At 58.7% G+C, this 17,480-nt stretch overlaps 1 protein-coding gene across 3 annotated transcripts in view; it reads left to right on the top strand.

Moving 5' to 3' along the window:
• Positions 1–17,480, top strand: part of TEX264 (testis expressed 264, ER-phagy receptor) — a 31,166-nt gene that overhangs the window by 11,550 nt on the left and 2,136 nt on the right. For all 3 annotated transcript variants that reach the window (XM_055557812.1, XM_055557810.1, XM_055557811.1), the window contains exons 4-5: positions 1,865–2,086; positions 15,532–15,700. In XM_055557812.1, the coding sequence (XP_055413787.1) occupies positions 1,865–2,086; positions 15,532–15,700 (391 nt within the window). The remainder of the gene's footprint in view (positions 1–1,864; positions 2,087–15,531; positions 15,701–17,480) is intronic.

Raw genomic sequence — 17,480 nt, 5'->3', positions numbered from 1 at the left:
GCATGTGGGCCTCAGGAGTTTCATCTTAGATAAAGGTGAATTGGGAGGATCCATTGAGAGGTGCTAAGCAGGATGATCACAGTGTCCTGGTGCCTTTAGGGGGCTGAGGAGGATTGGAGCTGGAGCCACTGAGGTGATCAAGACCGTGGGGCCCAAACCCAGGTAGGCCAGGGGCTGGAGAGGGGACTGTCAGTTGGCTTTCCATCCATTTCTCTGTTTAGCCTGTGGTAGATGTTTCTTTTGTAAGGCATAGGTCACTAGGTTAGGAACATGAAGATGGGCTTCGGCGCAGGCACAGTCCTTTGGTCTGTCTGAGACCTGCCCTCTGGAGCCGCCTGGCATTCTAGCCATCCTCACGTCTTGGGTGTGAATGGGGCAGTTGCACCATCTAGAGACAAGAGGTGGTATTGCAGCAGTCTCAGCTCTGGGGACGGTGGCAGACGCATCGGGTTGAGAGAAGTGATGCAAGGTTGACTTGAGGCAGGCAGCAGTTTACAGCACGGGGCTGCCGTCGAGCCACCCTGGTAAGGCTGTCCAAGAGGGTGTTTTGGGCCTGAAGGATGGGCAAGGAGGAGCTCCATGTTCAGAGGTTTGGGTAAATGGGCATTCTAGGCCAGTGGTTACCTCTTGTTTGGCCTATGTCATAGCTACTATAACTGACAAGCATGGAGCACTTGTCATGTGGACCATGACAAGTGCCAGACCATGCTAAGGCCTCCTGGGGAGTGTCTCATTTAATACAGTTCTGTAAGTTGTTATCTAGGCAGTGGGCTTCAGGAAACCAAGGGACTCATCCAGAACACAGGACTCGAGATTCACACGTGGGCCTCCCTCTCTCCAGAAGCTGTGGTCCTGACCACTGCCCCATATTGCCTGCCCCCGAAGCCCTGAGCTATGCCTAATGACATAGGATTCAAGGGGACCAAGCTGCAGAGAGTTGGGGTGACCCCCAGGGACTATGCAGAGGTGGGATTCAGTGTCCACTTCAGCCAAAGTGACACTCCAGGGTCAGGGCTGATTTGGCCAGAACAGAAAGGTGGGGGCAGGGCTGAGGGTCCCTTAGGGGACTGTTGACCGGGCCTGGAAAGGGCCATCAGAGGGCAGAGACAGGCAAACATGACTCCATGGTACTGGGATGGCAGGCTGAGGAGAGGGAACGTGCAGGTAGAAGGAGTTTAAACAGAGGGGTTAGTGGGCCCCGAGGAGGGCCTTCTGATCGAGGGAAACCCGGGACAGAGAGCCCCAGGTCTGGGGGCTGGTGTAGATTCAGGAGGCAGGAGGTGAGACACACCGGGGCCCCTTGATGCCAGGAGGAAAAGCAAGTGCTGGGTTTTGCAGGCCTGGAGTCAACCCTAGGAGGTCTCAGAGCCTGGGAGCCCTTATCTGGCTGCAGTTTGTGGGAGCCAGGGGAAGGAGGGGAGCAGAGCGCAGTGAGGTATAGGTACTCGGGGCCCAGAGAGACTTGGAGGGAACCAGCATTCTCAGCCAAGAAGGGGCTTGGAAAGTGGGGCAGGGTTTAGGAAGGGGCGTGGGTTGGAGCAGAGGTACAGAGGCCCTGGTGATGGGGGCCAGTCCTGCCTGAGACCCTAGGGCTGAGGATCTCACTCTGCTTCCTGACCAGCGCTCCTGTGGCCTCTTTGCAGCCAGCAGGGGCCTGCCCTGGGCAGTGGAGGATGGATGAGACGGGATGCCACAGGCCTGGGTTTCAGTAGGAAAACTGTCAGCTCCATTGTGGGGTCTGGGCTGTGTGGCTTGTTGGAGCTGGTAGCTCCCCCAGGCCCCAGCTGGCCCAGAAGCCAGGAAGCAAGAGGCTTGTGGGCCTCCTTCCTTCACCAGCCCTGACACCCCTGCTCTGCCTTCCCAGGTGCCCCCTGAAAAGTGCCGCTGTGCAGTGGGCAGCATTCTGAGTGAAGGTGAGGAGTCGCCCTCCCCTGAGCTCATCCGACTCTATCAGAAATTTGGCTTCAAGGTGTTCTCCTTCCCGGCGCCCAGCCATGTGGTGACGGCCACCTTCCCCTACACCACCCCCCTGTCCATCTGGCTGGTTCCCCACCGGGTCCATCCTGCCCTGGATGCCTACATCAAGGTGAGACACAAGTCTGGTGTGTGTGTGTGTGTCTGTGTGTGTGTGTATGTATGTATGTATGTCAGGGGACAGCCAGTCCTTTGAGTGCACAAGTCTGGTGTGTGTGTGTGTGTGTCTGTGTGTGTGTGTGTGTGTGTGTGTGTGTGTGTGTGTGTGTATGTATGTATGTCAGGGGACAGCCAGTCCTTTGAGTGGGAGCTGGGAGGCCTGCCTCACCTGGGGGGAAAGGAGGGTGGCACCTCACGGAGCAGGTGCCTGTGGAGCTAGGAAGATGGGCAGAGGCTACCGACATTTCTTCTACACACCCAAGACCTTGTGGGCCCCAAGCATCTCCCAGGAGCACGGGGAATTTGTTCAGAAATCCAGCCTTGTCCTTTAAGCTCTGACTTGGACCAGAGACATCCTTAGTGTTCAGCTCCCACTCCAGGCCCACCCTGCCCCATCCTGCTGGAGGCTTGCAGACCAAGGGCCCCGAGACAGACTTTCCCTTCTGTAAATTCCTCCTCCTCCTCTAAAACATTTGGAGACTTGGGTGCTAGGGAAATGACCCCAATTTGGGCTTGGAAGTGATGGCTTATTCATCTGTTCACCTTGTATTTGTCAAGTGTCTATGCCAGGTGCTATGCTGGACGTGCTGTGAGATCCTGGTGTGTGAAATAGGTGTTTACAGTGAGGCGGTGGAGATGGGTGATAACGTCAGACAAAAGTGGGGTGTGTACTAGGAAAGAGGAGGGTGAGAAAAGGGAGGAGACCAAGTGAACAGAGTGGTCAGGGATGGCCTCTCGGAGGAGGTAACGTCTCAGGCAAAAATCCTAGAAGAGCCCTTGGAGGGGGATGTTCTCAGCAGAGCAAGGATGAAGAACATGGGTTTGCTCTAAAGACAGTGGGAAGTCTGTACAGCGTTCATCCAGGTCCCAGGTTGTGGCTCATGGGGGCTGGGCGGAGGTGCTTAGAAGCTCTTACGAGTCCTGCCGTGCATGGTGGCAGCTTGGGCTGGGGCAGTGGCTGCGGAGATGCAGACAAGGGTAGAGATGTGCAGTCTGTTTTTGGAAGTAGAACTGTTGACTTTGTGGGTGGGTTGGATTGGAGGGAGGAGGAGTGGGAGAGTCACGCCACGGTCCCCTCTGGCCAGGGTGGGTGGGTGAGCGCGTAGGGTGCTCTCCGCTGACGTAAGAGAGTGGAGGGAGGAGGTGAGGGGCAACCAGATCTGTGGGCTGTGTCGGGGGGGGTCTGCCTGGGGGACATCCCAGCCGGGGTGTGGGGTCTGCCGTGATGTGTGGAGTCTGGGGTTTGCAGAGGGCTGGGAACAGAGGGTGGATATGTTTGGCAACATGCGCCTATTGACAGCATTTGCCCCGGAGGACGGCCATGGCAGCAGAGGGTGTGCAGGGGGCAAGGCCAGCATGGCCGGGGTCGGGGAACAGGAGGACAGAGTTGACAGGAGTGTGACCCTGGCGGTTTGGGGAGAGCCTAGTGGCTTGTTCTCCAGAGCACCTTGGGAAATGACACAGGGCCTTGGCGATGGACGGGGGCGCTCAGACACGTCCTGGTGAAGGGGGTGTGAGGGTCTGTGTTAGGGCTGGGGAACGAAAGGATGGGGCCCGGGGTCGCCAGTTGTGGCCGTGGTGGGCGGGGCGGGGGGAGAGGAGAAGCAGGAGGGCTGCTGTGGTGGGGAAGGGGCATGGGGAGGACGGAGGAGGGTCGCCTTTGTGTGCTGGAGGGTGCCAGCCAGAAGGGCACAGGGGCTGGGGGTGGGCTGGAGGCCCGGGGCAGGGTGAGGGGGCCTGGGGGAGCTGGCGGGTGGTGAGGGCAGGAAGGCAAGCATCAGTGCCCGAGGCCTACTCAGCGTTGGTCCCCAGGAGTGGCTGGTGTGCAGTGTCTCCGGTACTGTCTGCGTCGTCCTCAGATTCAAGGGCCAGTCTGGGGGAGCACCCCTGGGAAGAGACTTTCTGGGTTCCAGACCTCAGAACAGGACGTGTGGCATGTGGTGTGGTGGCGAGCCACTCAGCCACCAAAGCCTTTTCTTGGCTTCGGGGGTTTATTTTTAGGCACCTTTGTCCACATTTCCCGGCCCCTGACAGCTTCACAAGTTGCCTGGTTCTGACGTCACCTCTTTGATGAAAGCCCTTCCTCCCTACCACCGCCTCCCTGGGAGCCTGTCAGCTGTGCTCCCGGCTCGATTTTCCTGGGGCTGGGGCGGCAGCAAGGGGTGTACCATCCCCTCTCCTGCCCGGGATGCGGAAGCCACAGGTGCTGGGCAGTGCAGGGGGCTTCTCAGGGATGTCTGTGAGGCGTGCTGTGTGGGCTGGGCCACCAGCTGGGGGAGAGAGAGACACCGGGCTGCCCACAGCAGAGGCACGGCCCAGCTGCTCTGCTGGTTTCTGGGGGTGGGGTCACCTCTGCCCCCGTGTTCAGCCTGATCTTTCATCCTGGGCAACAAAGCCAGGTGAAAGACGAGGAAGGGGCAGGTTCTCTTGGTTGGTCTCCGCCTGCAGTGGCCAAGGGTTGGCCCTGTGACTCTCGGCCTGGGTGACTGCAGAGAATGTAAGGCTCGCTCTCACAGCTCTCCTTGTCCCCCGACCCCCAGGGACCAGAGAAGAGAGGATGCTGAAAAGACTCTGGGCCCTTCCCACTCTCCCAACCCTGACAGCTGGCTGCCTTTACCTGTGTGTGTGTGTGTGTGTGTGTGCGCGCGCGCGCGCGTGCGTGTCTATGTATACACATTACACACATGTGCACATGTCTTCTCTCCCCACCTGGCTGGCTTCTCTCTGGAGGAGGCTGGGTCTGCTGCGGAGTTGCTTCAAACACAGTGACAGCAGCCGGTCGGCTTTCTATTTCGGGGCGGGGGCGTGAGGGAAGCAGTAGCCAGAGGAGGCAGGCTCACCTGCTTCCCCAGAGGCTGGGGCAAGGGTGGAAGGTGTGCAATCTCAGAGCCTCAGATGGGGCGTGGAGAGCAGCTGCTGTCCTGGCGGCGGGAGATGTTTCTGAGCTGGGGACAGGATTGGTCCCGTGGAACAGCAAGGTCCTGGGGGTCTCTGTGAGGAACCCGGAGAGAAGCACTAGTTAGGCCCCTGGGGGGGTTCTGGAAGGACGGCTGGATCCCAGCCCTGTGGTCTGTGGGGAAGCCCCTGGCTCTCTGGCCAGGCTTTCCCAGCTTGGCAAGCTGTAGGAGCTAGACTCTGCCTTCCTCCATGGGAACCACTGGGGCCCCAGGTCAGGCACTCTGGAACAGCACGTGTGTGAGGGGTCCCTTGGTGGAAGACGCCTCAGCTCTGTCAGGCCACTCCTCTGCAGTCCAGAGAATTAGTAAGCCTCCAGGGCAGGAGGAGACCCTGCCCTGAGCCCAGAGGAGGCGTTCTCGGTCAGCTGAAGGAGGGGACTGAGCTCCCTTGAAATTCTAAGGCTACAGAAGAGGTGGTCCCTGAACGCCAGCCCAGAGCAGCAGACAAAGGTCTCAAAATTCACCTCCAGGTGGGACCAGTCTTAACGAGCGTCCAGGGAATGCTTGGGGCACATGAAATAGACCAGAGCAGAGCTGGAGGCCCAGGGTCCCTGTATGGGATGGTGTGTGAGGTCACTGAGACTTGGCTCCTGTCTTTCTGTGGCTGGCGAGGAGATCACTGGGAATGTTAAACTGGCCAGCAAAGCCCCCTGTGCCTGACTTCCTTCCAACAAGATGTATGATCTTTTCCACAAACCCCCTTCCCCAGGTCTCTGCTTTCCCTGAGTTTTCAAGAGAGGGTCCTTTTGAAGTCTGGACATCTCTTGAATTTAGGGAGACAGAGCACTGTCTGTGTGGAGGCTGCTTGGCTGGGAAATGCAGGCAGGCCCTGGAGGTCAGGTAGTGGCTCTTTCTGCATCGAATTGGAGAAGGGTGACAGGCAGAGCAGGATAGTTCCCCCAGTGGGGGAAGCTTGGTGGTAGAGTCCTGGGATAGCCGGGTTGACGGGGTTATCCTGCCCGGGACAGCTGTGAGCAGGAACCCCAGACCTCAGTTCTCAAACCATTCTGGGGTCAGGAGCCTCGATGCTGTGCTCCGGTGCCCCCACGGCTGGCAGCCAGGGGTAGGGGCTGCACTCAGACCTTTACCTGCTTCAGCCGGGGTAGCTCTGCCTCTGGGTTTGACACATCAAATGACCTCCTGAGCTTTTGTTTGGAGGAGGATGTTTGAGACTTGCCTGGTTTGAAAACCTCCATCTGCATCATTGGGCAGCTGCCTTCTCCGTCCCCGTCGACCACACGTCCGTCCTAGATCCTGAGGACGCTGCTGCAGTTGCTGTGTGAGTGGAGCGAGGAGGCGCCGGGGCTCATCCCTTGTGCAGGTGGGGGCCAGAAGGGTTCCCAGAAGAGGACTTTGTGGGGGAGCCGGAAGCTGGACCTGGAGGAAGCCCAGGGGAGGGTCAAGGTGGCGATCTCCCCACAAGGGCTGTGCTTGAACTCCAGGTGGTGGGTGAGAGGCTGGCAGTGCCCAGGGACGGCCAGCTGAAAACTGAGAAGTGGGGGCCTCCGTGGGGTGCCTGCAGAGGTGGTCAGCCTGTCGGGCTGTGGGCAGGGAGGCAGCTCCCAGCAGCATGGTCAGAGTCTTGGTCCCGTCCAGTGGCTCCAGATGGCCTGTGTTTGTTCTCCCTCGACCTGTCCGGGTGACTTTGAGGGAGTCAGTGATGGGGGCGGTTTGAGTCCCCGCTGAGGCCAGAATGCCAATAGGGTGCAGGGTGCTCCTGGCGGCGGGAATCCAGGTGAGGAAACCCCCGTAGGATATGGCATTTAGGGTGCTCTCTTTCCCTGCCCATCACCTTTGCTGAGCTAATGTGGGAGGGTTTCCGAGCCTTATTTTCGGTAGGAAAAGCCCTCCTGGTATCTCGGCTCAGTCACTTACTCCAGTTACTCACTGAGCCCTCTTCTGTGCGGCGTTGTTTGGGCCATGGAGGAACCAGCTGGGAAGCAGGCGCAGGATCCTAGTCAAAGCCGGCGTCCCCATTGTTTTACCAGTGAGGACACTGAGGACAGGGGAGTGCAGGGTCCTCAAGGTCGGGGCTGAAGCAGTGGCCGAGTCTCCCCTGGACAGAGGATCGCTGATGGCTGCATGTCTTCTGTCACCCAATCTGTCCATGATTGGGGCTGGGCCCCAGGGGCTGAGGAGTCGTCACAAACTTGGGTTGTGCTGGGAGTGGTCCCCAGAGTGGGCCTGGGATAGCAGCCCGGTGGCCTCACACCCACTCAGCCCTCTGTCGCCAGCCCTGGTGGGCAGAGTAAGGCGCCGAGGCTGTCAATTTAGGAGCCTGCTGGGGGAGCCAGAAGCAGGGGCGGGAAGAGCCTGGCTGCCCATTTGCCCAGCAGGGACTCGTTAAGGGAGACCTTGGCAGCTGTTCTGGGCACAGGAAGCAGCTGCTGCCGTGCTTCTTGGGGCCGTGTCCTCACCCTCAGTGAGGTGGCGACGTCTCCATTCCCAGGCTCCCTCCCTGGGGCTCCAGGGCCAGCTCGCCTCCCATGCTACTGCCATCTGCTCGTTGGCCTGCCCCAGCTCAGTACTGCCAGGACAGGGGCTGAAGGGTAAGCCCCCAGGACGCTCTCCTCCCACCATCTCTCCCAGCCACAAGGCTTAGCCGTGCCTCGGGGGTGTGGGGTGGGGACGGGAGAGGTGGGTTCACTGGGAAAGGCAAAGCAACCTTTGGGGGTAGAGGGTGGAATTTGGGCTGAGCTTTGAAGGATGGGTAGCGTTCTCTAGGTAGGAAGGCAGATCAGGCAGAGGCAGTGATGGGGCATGGCTTGTGTATCCACCGTGGCCGGGGTGCAGGGAAGGAGCAAGAACTTGGGCCCAAGAGATGAGGCTGGGTCCTGCAGGGTTTAGGGAGCCACGGATGGTATGTGAGCAGATGAGTGACAGCTTCCGGGCTGGCTTTGCAACAGGACTTGAGCACTGGGAGGAGAGGCAGAGTCAGAGGCTGCAGTTAGACTCTCAGTACCAGCAGTTCAGCAGAGAGCAGCAGTGACTCCATTCCCAGGTTCCCCCGAGCCAGGAGGAGACCTCCACCCCCACCCCCCCACACACATGGGGGCTTGGCTTCCCTGTCATCCCTGGATGCTGAGATGTAGGGAAGCCCACGCAGGAGGCTGAGGCTCTCCCCTCTGCCCGGGCCCTGGAACTTGCTCCTCAGCGTCTCTGGCTTCACCCCTCCCCACTGCCCCACCCCAGGAATGAAAGCACAAAGCCAGCCTTTGCTGGGGCGGGCGTGGGAGCCACCGCTCTTGAAATACCAGCTCGGATATGGTAGCTTGGCAGCCCTGCAGGACCCTGGGGGCTGAGGCTTGTCTGGATGGTGCTGTGGGCTTGCGCCGTCAGCAGTCCCAGGAGAGCAGTCTTCCCCAGGCAGATGGGCTTTTCCCAGGGAAGAATTCTTCTACTCTTCTCCACAGAACTTGGGATTCCACGAACAAGGAAGGAGGAGAGAGTCCAAGGAGGGAGGCCCCTCCACAGCAGAGCAGCTCTGCCTTTTAGTGGAGCCCTCAGACCAGGAGAAACTGCCTGTCTGGATTTGGAGACAGGAAACCTCAGGCTCCAGAAAGAGGGTCTTCCCTGAGAGGAGATGAGAAATTCAGGGCCTTCTCCTCCTCCCCTGATTCTCCCTCTCCCCCCACTTCTCTGTCCCCAGTGGCCCACCTGTCCTTCCCTCTGGCACTTGCTGATTGCTCTTGGCTCCCAGGTGCCTGACTTCATGGCTCCATCTGCACCAAGCAGCCTTCCCGCTGGTGGATAATCAATCAGCAACATTTTCATTGGCTCATAAGCCGAACAGGGCTCAAGGTCCTTGACTGCACAGATGCTGCAGACGGCGGCAGGATCTCGGAGCGGGGTGGGCTGTGGAGCCTGCCACGGCAGCAGTGTCGTCCAGGAGGCTGTGGCTCCCCTTCCAGATTGGAAAGGAGAGTGGTAGGATCCCGGGTCTGAACCCGCAAGCTGCCCTTGGGGGTCCTCACCCCCACAACTCCTCAGCCATCTGCTCCTGCTCCACAAGGGCCCAGAAGGCCAGAGCAGGGCCGAGCTGGGATTGAGTATTGGCCATGTGGACCCTGGGGAAAGGCTGGGCGTGGCTGTGGGTCAGGGCCTTCCCAATTGACCCAGGTATTAGGTGCGTAAGGGCCTGTGCCCCCGTGCCTGCCTAGAGGGAACCACCCTCCTCGGCTTCTCCATACCCCAGCCACCCTAGTCTCCACCGCTGCTGAGGTCCCCCTCCTGGGCTGCCCAGGAAGCCAGGGCCTGGGTGTGTAGGGATATGAGCAGAGGTGTAAATTGCATGGCAAGCTGCCGGTTCTGAGGTGAAAATGAAAAGTTTTCAGGCAGTGGCGGCAGCAGGCACAGCAGGCTGGGGTGCCAGGCACAGCGCCCCGCGCTCCCTCACACCTTCCCCTGTCTGCAGTCTTCCCCAGACTCCTGCCCCGTCCAGGCCTGGCTCCTCTGCCTTCCCCTGCCATTGGGGGCAGGGCGGGCCTTTCAGCCCTCGGTGAGACCTGACCCCAAGAGGGTCTTCATCTCTTGCTTCTGTTTTATCTTCTAACTAGCTGACGAGTGCAAAGACAAACGGGCTGTGCTTTTGTTAATATTGTGAGCTTAATGTTTGTGGTAGTTTCTCCATTGATTCTTCTTCAGTTTTTCAGGCACACAATTGTCCTATCTTTGAGTGGTAGGGGTTTTACTCATCTCTTCCAGTTCCTCACTTACTTTGAGATCATCTGTTTAGTCTCTTTCATTTTACAGTTGGGCAGATTGAGACCCAGACATCTTTGGTGGCTCAGCAATAAAGAATCCGCCTGCAATTCGGGAGACAAAGGTTCGATCCTTGGGTTGGGAAGATCCCCTGAAGAAGGAACTGGCAACCCACTCCAGTATTCTTGCCTGGAGAATCCCATGGACAGAGGAGCCTGGTGGCCTTCAGTCCACGGGATCACAGAAGCTAAACAATAAAGACTGAGTCCGAGGGAGAACCCGCCCATTTGTCCATAGCCAGACCGAGGCTCTGGGCTCCTGCTCGGAGCGCTTTCTGCCACTTCGTGCCTGCTCTGGTCTCTTGCTCCCAGCAGCCCCACTTCATTCCTGTTCTCTTTGCCTCTCGTTTGCAGAGCTCTGAGCCCTCCTGCTCCAGGCCAGAGGGGGCTCACCAGCCCTTCTGATGGCTCCCCTGTCAGCACTTTAGGGTCTCCGGAGTGTCTCCTGCTGTCACCTTCTGCCCCAGACAGGTTTGGGTTCTGGGCCAGAGGTGGTCGGAAGGCCCACTGGGGGTGAGAGGGATCCAGGGAGAGAAGTTCCCGGGCAGAATAATAACAATGTGCCACGTTCCAGCCGCAGCCCCTGCTGCGCCTCCCCCATCGCTTTGCACAGACCGGATGCCTAAGGGGCCTCCAGGGTCTGAGCCCCCACTTGCAGGGACTGCTGTGTGCAGGCGGGTGCACATCAGTGTCTGTGTAATTAAAAATGAGCATGCCTGACTTCACCCAGTGAAGAGATGCCGGCACCTCGGGTGGGATGCAACAGCTGTTTGCTGGCTGTGTGGCTGCCCAGCTGTCCAGACTGGCGTGGAGAGGCAGGTCTGACTGGGCTGCTCAGAGTGAACAGGAAGACCAGGGGCCCCTCACCCCAGTGAGACAGGAAGTAGAGGGCTGTGTTGGGGTGGAGGTGGATAGAGCAGCCCTTCTGCGTTTCTGGGCCTAGGGCTTCTCTAGGAGATGCATGACCCATGGCCATGCCCTTTTGGGGATCTGAGGCCACTTATCTCTGAGCAGACCCAGGCTCTGGGCATCCAGGTTTGGGACCCATCCCGTCTCCCCGGCTCCCGGCCTGACCTCTTCTGCACGCCACATGCTGCCCACCCTGAGCCCAGGCCAGGGCACAGGCTGACGGTCTGGGAGCAGAGCACCTAATGAGGGCAGTTTCAGTCCTCCTCTTCCTCCCCGCTCCCTCCCTCATTCAGTAAGAACCATCAGGGCGGCAATGTGGGTCCTGGGGGAAGCCTTGGCCTGGCATGCCAGTCTAGATCTTTTGCAGGACGCCTGAGCTGCACCCACCCCGGGGATGTGGGCCCAGCCTGAGGTGAGGAGGGAGTGTGTGGAGTGTTCCCAAGGTGGCCGAGACAGTGGCCCCACAGTGACCTTTGCAGGCTGCTCCTTCCCTTGTCAGCCGGCTTCCCATGGGGGTGTGATGTTGGTGCAGGCATGGTGGGGGGAGTGCTGATGACAGGTCTCCTGGAAATCCCTGCATTATGGGTGGTGTCCCGTCTCCCCTCTAGTTTCTGTTTGTGGAAGGCCCAGGTGGGAGGGAGGCCTTGGAGATGTGTCTGAGGGACTGGAATGCTAAATCATTCCCGGTGGCACCTTGGCATGAATAGTTGACTTCTTCCTGTTCAGATCAGATCAGTCGCTCAGTCGTGTCCAACTCTTTGCGACCCCATGAATCGCAGCACGCCAGGCCTCTCTGTCCATCACCAACTCCCGGAGTTCACTCAGACTCACGTCCATCGAGTCAGTGATGCCATCCAGCCATCTCATCCTCTGTCGTCCCCTTCTCCTCTTGCCCCCAATCCCTCCCAGCATCAGAGTCTTTTCCAATGAGTCAACTCTTCGCATGAGGTGGCCAAAGTACTGGAGTTTCAGCTTTAGCATCATTCCTTCCAAAGAAATCCCAGGGCTGATCTCCTTCAGAATGGACCGGTTGGATCTCCTTGCAGTCCAAGGGACTCTCAAGAGTCTTCTCCAACACCACAGTTCAAAAGCATCAATTCTTCAGTGCTCAGCCTTCCTCACAGTCCAACTCTCACATCCATACATGACCACTGGAAAAACCATAGCCTTGACTAGACAGACCTTTGTTGGCAAAGTAATGTTTCTGCTTTTCAATATGCTATCTAGGTGGGTCATAACTTTCCTTCTAAGGAGTAAGTGTCTTTTAATTTCATGGCTGCAGTCACCATCTGTAGTGATTTTGGAGCCCAGAAGAATAAAGTCTGACACTGTTTCCCCATCTATTTCCCATGAAGTGATGGGACCAGATGCCATAATCTTCGTTTTCTGAATGTTGAGCTTTAAGCCAACTTTTTTACTCTCCACTTTCACTTTCATCAAGAGGCTGTTTAGTTCCTCTTCACTTTCTGCCATAAGGGTGGTGTCATCTGCATATCTGAGGTTCATATTCTTCCTGTTAGGTGAGGAGAATTGTAGACACCTCAGTCTCTCCCACCTGGGAGCAAGGCGTTATGATCCCCTTGAGTCTGTGTGTGGCAGCGAGTTGCCCTGGGTAGTGGCCTCATCACGTGACCAGTGGCTTCAGTGGCCAGAGCAGGTTCCCCTGTCCTGGTGATGCTTTCTCAAGCCTCTGACTATCTGGGCTGTGGGAGGGGGAGTGCCTGGGGCTAGGAAGACTCCAGGCCCATCCAAGCCCCTCTCTCCAGCAGTACCAGCCCAGTGTGGCATTGGCCTGGTGTCCTTGGCAGTCAGTTCTCCAAGGGTTCCCTGGGGCTGGCTGAGGGAGAGACAGCTGGCCTTGCCTTCCTCCGATGATTTTCCAGTGTTCACCAGGTCATCACCATGCTGCTGGGCGGTGCAGCAAGGACCTGAAAGCTGGCCCCTGGCTCTCCTCTTGTCCCGCAGAAGCTGTCCCTGTCTGCGCGGGAAAGGGCTTGTTCTCTCTGCCTGATCACTTAGGGACAGAGCATATGGCCAGTTCTGCCCCCACCCTCTATCCCTGACTCATTGTTGGTCAGTGGGCAAAGCATGGAAAGGGGTCTCAAGGAGAGGCTACTGAACAGTTACAAGCCCCTCCACCTGCTTCTGGGCCTGGGTTGGAAGTTTGTGCCTTTGCCTTCTTCCTGCCCCTTCTCTGCTCTGATCCTGAATTTTGACAGGATCCGGCATGTGTTAAAATAATTTAAGGCTGAGCTGTCAATGAGATTTTAATTAGCTCCATGCCTCTCTCCAGCAGGGAGGGCCAGGGTCCCCCCACCCCCAGGTGGCAGGGGTAGGAATGGGCTGGGTGCGGTATGAGGCTGCCCCTCCAGGGGCCTGGGGACAGGCTTGGGCAGCTGGCACTCTGTGTGGGATGCTGTGAGGAGGGAACGCTGGGCAGGGAAGGAAGGGCCGGCTAGCCCCAGGCCAGTTTTCTCTCCCTCCTCTGTCTCCCCTGTTCCTCTGTTCTCATGGATGGCTTTGAGATGAAGGCGACAGCAAGGATGGAGGATGCAGTTTCCATGGCAACAGGGCTGTCCACAGCCAGGCAACTTCAGAGCCGGGCTCTCCGGAGGAGGCAGATGCGCAGAACAGCCACAGCGCTGCCTCCCGCCTGCCAGTGAGGGGGCTGGCAGAGCAGGTGGCAAGGGTGGCTGCTTGGTGCTACCCACCCTGATGCCTAGTCTCAAGGAGGGGGCGGAAAGGGCACTGATCCCTCTTATCATCCCTGTCACTTGCAGAAGGAAAGCTCGGCAGGTGGCTTGAGTGTTTGCGAGGGCTGTCCCTAGAATTTCTGGGTGCCCACAGCCTCGGTTCCTGTAAGCATCCCCCAAAGCCAGCTGTCTCCAGCCTTGAGAGACGGACCTCCAAGTAGTCTGCTGCTCTGATGGCCACTTGGCAGCTTCCTTTTGGACCCTTTGAATGCCCAGAGCATGGCATGCTGGTGAAGGCTATGCCCTGACTGGGTTTAGGGGGGCGCTTTTTTCCTTTAGCTCCCAGGGCATGACCTGGACCTCTCCAGGGAGCCTCCCTGACCCTGGCCTTGATGACGTGACCCAATACACTGAGGGGTTCAGGTTTGGCACATGCTCGCCCCCAAGTGCTGGCATTAGAGGGGCCCCAGAGCCTGGTAGCTCCTCATTCCTGATGCTGTGTTCTTGTTCATCCTCTTCCTGAAGACCAGGGCTGGGGTGGCTGTGTGGGTGGGTGGAAAAGCAGAGGCAGCCACCGGTGTGTTCGGAGATGGGAAGAGCTGGGGCCATGGACTTCTGAGATGACCCAGGTTAGCAAAACGATCAGATCCAAACTGTTAAAAATAATGACTTTCTTTCAGTGCTCTTGGACGCTTCAGGGCTAGGGTGGCCTACTCTGTTTGAGTGCAGAGAGACTTGGGCCGTAGGCCTTGTCTGGGTCTTCCACGGAGTCACAGGCTGAGCTCCAGCTAGACCTTGGGCCAGGACATCCACCCCCACATGGCCTCCAGCCAGTTGCTGAGGGCCCTGGCTGGATAAACCTTCCTTCCTTCTCTCTCCTGGGGGCTCATTTTTACCTGTTTCCCCTTGCTTCAATTGAGGGGGGTTCCTCAAGCCTAAGCTTGGCCAGGCAGGCAGACAAGTGGAGTCCTGGAGAGGCTTCTCCCCGCCAGGCAGTAAGTCTCTCATCACCGCTAAGTGGAAGGCTCATTTCAGAGCTCATGGTGAGAGCCAGGCGGGCGCTATAAATAGCTGTGTTGTGGAGGTTGGCGGGTGAGCAGGGGCAGGGCAGGGGCCTCGCGGTCGTCTTGGTGGTAATTGTGCTCTGTTGCAGGGAGTGGGGTAGCTGAGGAGCAGGATGCATGACCCCTGTTCTGGTTTGTCTGCCCGTGTCAGGGCAGCTCTCTTATGTGTCCATGCCACTTCCATATGCGCTGGGGGATGCGGAGCTCTGGGTTCTGTGTCCAGACAGGAGTGGACTGCCTGTCTCCACTTAGGGCCTATAAGCTGGTACTTCAGCCCACTGGGGTGTCGGGCAGTGTCCAGTGTTAGATCTGCTTGTCCTGTCTGTCCCTCCAGCCTAGGGTCTGCCACCTCCGCTGAAATTCTGGACCCAGGTCTGAGAAGCGGTGGGAACCAGCCATGTCCTGTAGTCTCAGAGGTTGGGATAGACCTAAACAGGCAGGGAGATGGGAGTAGGAGAGGGGTTTAGCTGGCCTGGAGCCCGTATCCAGGCTTTGTCAGTAACATGCCTGCAAGGGCAAGGACTAGAGGCCTGAGAGTCAGGCCCTGGCCTCCCCTAACATTGGCGGGTAAGACAGCCTTGTCCAGGGCAGAGAGGAGGTCAGGTCCAGGGATGGCAAGTCTGGCAGGTAAGACCTTGGCTTGGGTGCCTGGGGCCACAGATTTTGGGGTCCCTGTCCTAGGGAAGTTGGGGTGCTCAGCTTCAAGGCTCTGTGAGACAGTGCTTTCTGGAACAGCCTTTGGTACCAGGATTAGCAGTACCAGGCTCCTAGCAGGTCCAGCACCTGTCTAGGACTCCCAGGTCGTTAGAGCACTGCCCCCCGGGGTGTGGGCCCTGCCCACAGGATGCTGTGCGGGTGCCTCCCTCAGCAGAGATTTGGAACTTGGGGGAGATTGGGTCAGGAGGAGCCAGCCCCCCGGGAGGGAGGAAACGGTGAACGGTTTCTGGGGCCACCTGGGGACACATGGGTCAGAGGCCCTGTAGGGTTCATTCTGCCTTTCGTGCTCTCCAACAAGGAGCGGAAGTTGTGTGCCCACCCACGGCTGGAGATCTACCAGCAAGACCAGATCTATTTCATGTGCCCCCTGGCACGGCAGGGAGACTTCTATGTGCCTGAGGTGAAGGAGACAGAGCGGAAGAGCCGGGGGCCTGCAGAGGCCAATGACGCCCTGGTGGATGGCACAGGTACAGGGTCGGGGGTGAGGGTGGGGCCTCACCTGGAGCCCCCTCCTGGGCGTGTGGGCCTGGTGAAGGAGCCTCCTCCCTGGCTGTGTGGCACTGTCAGTGTCCAGACCTCGGCTTGGCAGAGGTGGAAGAAGGGACCCACCTCCCCACATGCAGAGTTGCCTGTCCCTATTCACAGGGATCCATGGAGGCGTGGCTTCACACACGTTACCCTGGCAATGCAGATAGAGATCCTGCCCCGGATTCCCTTCACCTTCAGATGCAGCCGGCGAACCCTTGGAAGCTCAGATCACAGACAGCTGGATGCTCATAGTGGGGTGGGGGGCATTTCTGAGGCTGCTCAGGAAAGGCATTGCTTGGGTCAGGCTCATTAGAAGTGAGATTGACGCTGGAGGTGGAAGGTAAGGAGGGGAACACGGTGTCCCTTTGGTCTGGGCCCTGACCAGAGCCAGCTGCTTTCTCCCTTTCACAGAGGAGCCAGAGAGCATGCAGAGGGAGACAGGAGACAAGCACCCGCCCCTTCCATCACAGCCAGCCTCCCTAACCCAGGTCCAGGCACCAAGTTGCTTGTGTGCTCTCAGCCTACCCTTGGGCTGTCCCCAGGAGGCCAGGGGGCCTGCTGGTAACATCCCAAGTGGTCTAGAGGGTCTCAGCCTTGGCCATGCTGGAGGAGCCCTGTGGGAATCTGGCAGTCCGTGACCTGTGGGAGTGGCACAGGACCAGGGAGTGACTGCCTTCTTTACCTCCTGCTCTAGGAGGCTCCCTCTGTCCATCCAGTCTTCAACAGCCAAGGTCACCCTGAGAGACATGTGTTGGCGGGAGCGGGGGGTGGGTATCAGGAGGCTGTCTTCACTCCCTAGGGGCCATGTCCAACACAGTTAACTTCATCTGCCACTTAATTACCTCCGTGGGGCACTGCTCCCACCCGCCTGGTAGCGCCTGGCAGACACTCTTCAGCACCCCTACTGTGGGCCCAGGACGTGGCACAAGGTCAGCAGACCCTGGCAGTCCCCAGGGCAGGAAGGGGAGCACCCTGACCTTGCTTCAACCTCCCTCTGCTGCCCGCACCCGTGTCCTTGGCCCACCCACCCAGCTCCCCTTCCAAACACTACCTGCCAGGGGTGTTGAAGGACTACTTGGCACCAGCTCCAGCTGGCTGCAGCCTTGCTCCCACGCCCCCAGCTTCTTGGCCTGTCCTCCCTACCAGCCTGCCCGCCCACTCCCTGGAGTTGGGGGCCAGAGGGTCTGCCCACCTCTGACAGGGTCTGCCCTGGCACCTGGGGTGGACTCCGGGTGTCCGCCTGCCAGGTGCATGCCACTTGAGCTGTGGTGTGTGGTGGGCGCCTGGCTGCCCAAGACTTGGCCTGTCCCTTTCTGCCTCCCTGCTGTGGCCCCCACTTGGGCTCAGAGGTGAAAAGGGTGATTAACTGCTTTCTGCCTGTTATTACATTGATGTATTATTTAGCTCCAGAGAGGCGATGAATATTTGATCTCCTTGCACTGGCTGTGGGCAGTGGAGGAGAGAGGGACTAGGGTGAGGTGGCAGCTTCATTCTCTGCCTCAGCAGCCTTGGGGGTTTGGGTGCTACCCTGCCTGGTCTGGCCTGTCCTGCCCAGAGACACAGGCCCAGGACTCAGACTTGGTCCTGCACAGACCCTGATGGAGCTGGAGGGCTGTCCCTTCCCTGCCTTGCACTCCTTAGTCAGGATGTCCACATATGCCCGGGGGCTGTTCTCCCCTGGCAGGCTGGCCTGAAGGGGCAGCCCTGGGCTCCTCCTCT

This window comes from Bubalus kerabau, chromosome 20 (assembly GCF_029407905.1).
Source record: "Bubalus kerabau isolate K-KA32 ecotype Philippines breed swamp buffalo chromosome 20, PCC_UOA_SB_1v2, whole genome shotgun sequence".
Lineage (NCBI taxonomy): Eukaryota > Metazoa > Chordata > Mammalia > Artiodactyla > Bovidae > Bubalus > Bubalus kerabau.
This window is presented reverse-complemented; position numbering and strand designations above follow the sequence as displayed.